This window comes from Trichechus manatus, unplaced genomic scaffold (assembly GCF_000243295.1).
Source record: "Trichechus manatus latirostris isolate Lorelei unplaced genomic scaffold, TriManLat1.0 scaffold00030, whole genome shotgun sequence".
In the NCBI taxonomy this organism is placed as follows: domain Eukaryota; kingdom Metazoa; phylum Chordata; class Mammalia; order Sirenia; family Trichechidae; genus Trichechus; species Trichechus manatus.
Window position 1 is genome coordinate 9185259 of NW_004443966.1, and position 2176 is coordinate 9187434.

At 61.8% G+C, this 2176-nt stretch overlaps 1 protein-coding gene across 3 annotated transcripts in view; it reads left to right on the forward strand.

Moving 5' to 3' along the window:
• The first annotated feature begins 1899 nt into the window (after positions 1-1899).
• USP3 (ubiquitin specific peptidase 3) overlaps positions 1900-2176 on the forward strand; it is an 89450-nt gene continuing 89173 nt past the window's right edge. For 2 of the 3 annotated variants that reach the window (XM_023729705.1, XM_023729704.1), the window contains exon 1: positions 2111-2133. Coding sequence is in view for 1 of the 3 variants with exons in the window: in XM_004374644.2 (XP_004374701.1) it covers positions 2043-2133 (91 nt within the window). In the remaining 2 variants the exon portion in view is untranslated. Of the gene's footprint in view, positions 2134-2176 lie in introns of all 3 variants that reach the window. The other variant, XM_004374644.2, reaches the window with a different exon arrangement.

The window sequence follows — 2176 nt, forward strand, 5'->3', positions numbered from 1 at the left end:
GATAGGAGGAGAGACGTGGAAGAGCTTGAGCAAACTTCAAACATGATTCTGTGCTGTTTATCCCCTACCTTCCCAGGGAATTGTGCTCTCACCCTATGCCATTAAACAATAGGACAACCACCTGTGATTTATTGGCCACCTACTACGAGTGGGCAATCCTCATGCATTGTAACATCTTTCTTGTGAGATCAGTATGATTTTTCCTGTCTTACAGATGAAACAAAAGTCTTGGGAGGGCTAAGGACACTTCTTGCTACGGTTAGCCACCAAGTAGGCAGCAGAGCAAGGATTTGAACCCATGCTTGCCTGTCTTCCACGGCAGGCGCACTTTCCACAATTTCTTACTGCCATAAAATCCGAGCACCGGGGCTCCAACAGCAACCAAAACTTAGAAAACAACAGAGGACCTTTCACGGGGGAAAGGGTCGGCCAGAGTAGCCCCAGGTGAGTGGACACCATCAGGCAGAGGAACGCCAGGAAGAAATCAACTCATGGGTGGGGGCGGGGGCGGGGAGTGGAGGGTCGGGAGAAGCGACCCAGGGGACGTCCTTGGGTTCCAGGACTGCACTCCGGGGAGGTGCCCCGCGCTAACCACTACCCGGCCCGGTTAATCATTTCCTGATCTTCTTTCCTCCTCTCGCCCTGCCCGCAGGATTGCCACATCAGCCTCCTCCCTCCCCCTGCTCGCCTCCTAGCCCGGCTGCTCCTTCGCCGGGTTTTACAAAGAGCCCCAATTTTGAAGAAGTATTTATAATGGGCCCGGACGCCCCCCAAGGCCGTGCCCCGAAGAGATCTTCAGCTCCCTGGGAAATAGCCCCTGTTCGAACGGCCCCTTGAGGCTTGGCTTTTTCCCGTAGCCACTTTCTAAAAAGAGGCCAGGCGGCGGCGATCGACTCCTGACACTGATTAGCGAGTTAGGGACTTGGTTTTCCCAGCAGTAGAAAGGGGCGGTACCAGCAGCTGGCAGGGTGTTGCAAGGTTAAATGAGGTATTGTATGTCAAGTGCATGGCTGGTAGATAGCAGTGGGTGTTTAACAAATGTTAGAGCCCTTCTGTTTTTATCTCCTGGTAATGGGCTCAGGAAGCAGACCCAGGTTATGTTTATCTCACTTAAGCTTCCAGCAGTGGATGAGGAATGCCAAGTCCGACGACGCGCTGGCAGTAATGCAGACGGCGAGTCACAGGGTTTGAACCCCGATCGTGGGCGCACCTTTGGGCTCGGCCACTCAGCAGCCAGGTGGCTGGCGGAAGCCAGGTGCTCAGCACCTGCCGCAGGGTCAGGTCTGCACCTACCGCAGGGAGCCGAGCCCCAAGTCAGGGCCGCTCGGAGGCCCACGCAGTCCGCTGGGCCGCCGGCGCCAGCCCTCACCCTCTCTGAGCTTGTTTCCTCGTGTGTAAAATGGGGCTAAAGTGCCTGCCCGCCCGCCCGCCCGAGTGGTTTTATTTCCTTCTTTCTCACTTTCTGTCCGGCCAGGTTTTCCACCACAAAGCCGCGCTGCAGTCAGACCGTCACACACCATATGCAGGGTCAGTCCCTTCGGCCGGGGAGCGCTCGCCCGGCAGCGGTGGATGCAGCCCGCCGGACTGCCGTGCCCGGCTCGGCGCCCCACCCTTCCCGGGCAGAGGAAGCAGCAAGCGCTCGGGGCCGCGGACCCGGGGAAGTCACTTCCGAGCGCGACCCGACTGCCCGCCGCCGGCCAGCGCGCTGGGACCCCCAACTCGGCGGGAGTGACGGGCGCGGGGGCGGGGCCGGGCCTGGGGGCGGGGCCGGGCCTGGGAAGGCGGAAGCCCCTGCCTCGGGGTGGCGGCAGAACCCGGATCTAGGACTCCCACGTTCTCCGGAGCGGGGCGCCGGGAAACGGCGGGCGGGAAAACCCGGCGCCCGGAAACCCTTGCTTTCTTTGACGCAAGGGCTCGGGACGCAGCCACCGTCGGCCGAGCGCCCGGCGAGAAGCGACCCCAGACAGAGCCTCCCGAATCCCTCCGCCCCCACCTCGCCCGGTCCCGGAGCCGCGGTCCTCCCCGCTGTCCTCCTCGTGGCCATGGAGTGTCCGCACCTCAGCTCCAGCGTCTGCATCGCTCCGGACTCAGCCAAGTTCCCCAACGGCTCCCCGTCGTCCTGGTGCTGCAGCGGTGAGTGTGGTCCGGGCCGGCGCGGCCGCGCACCCGAGGCCCC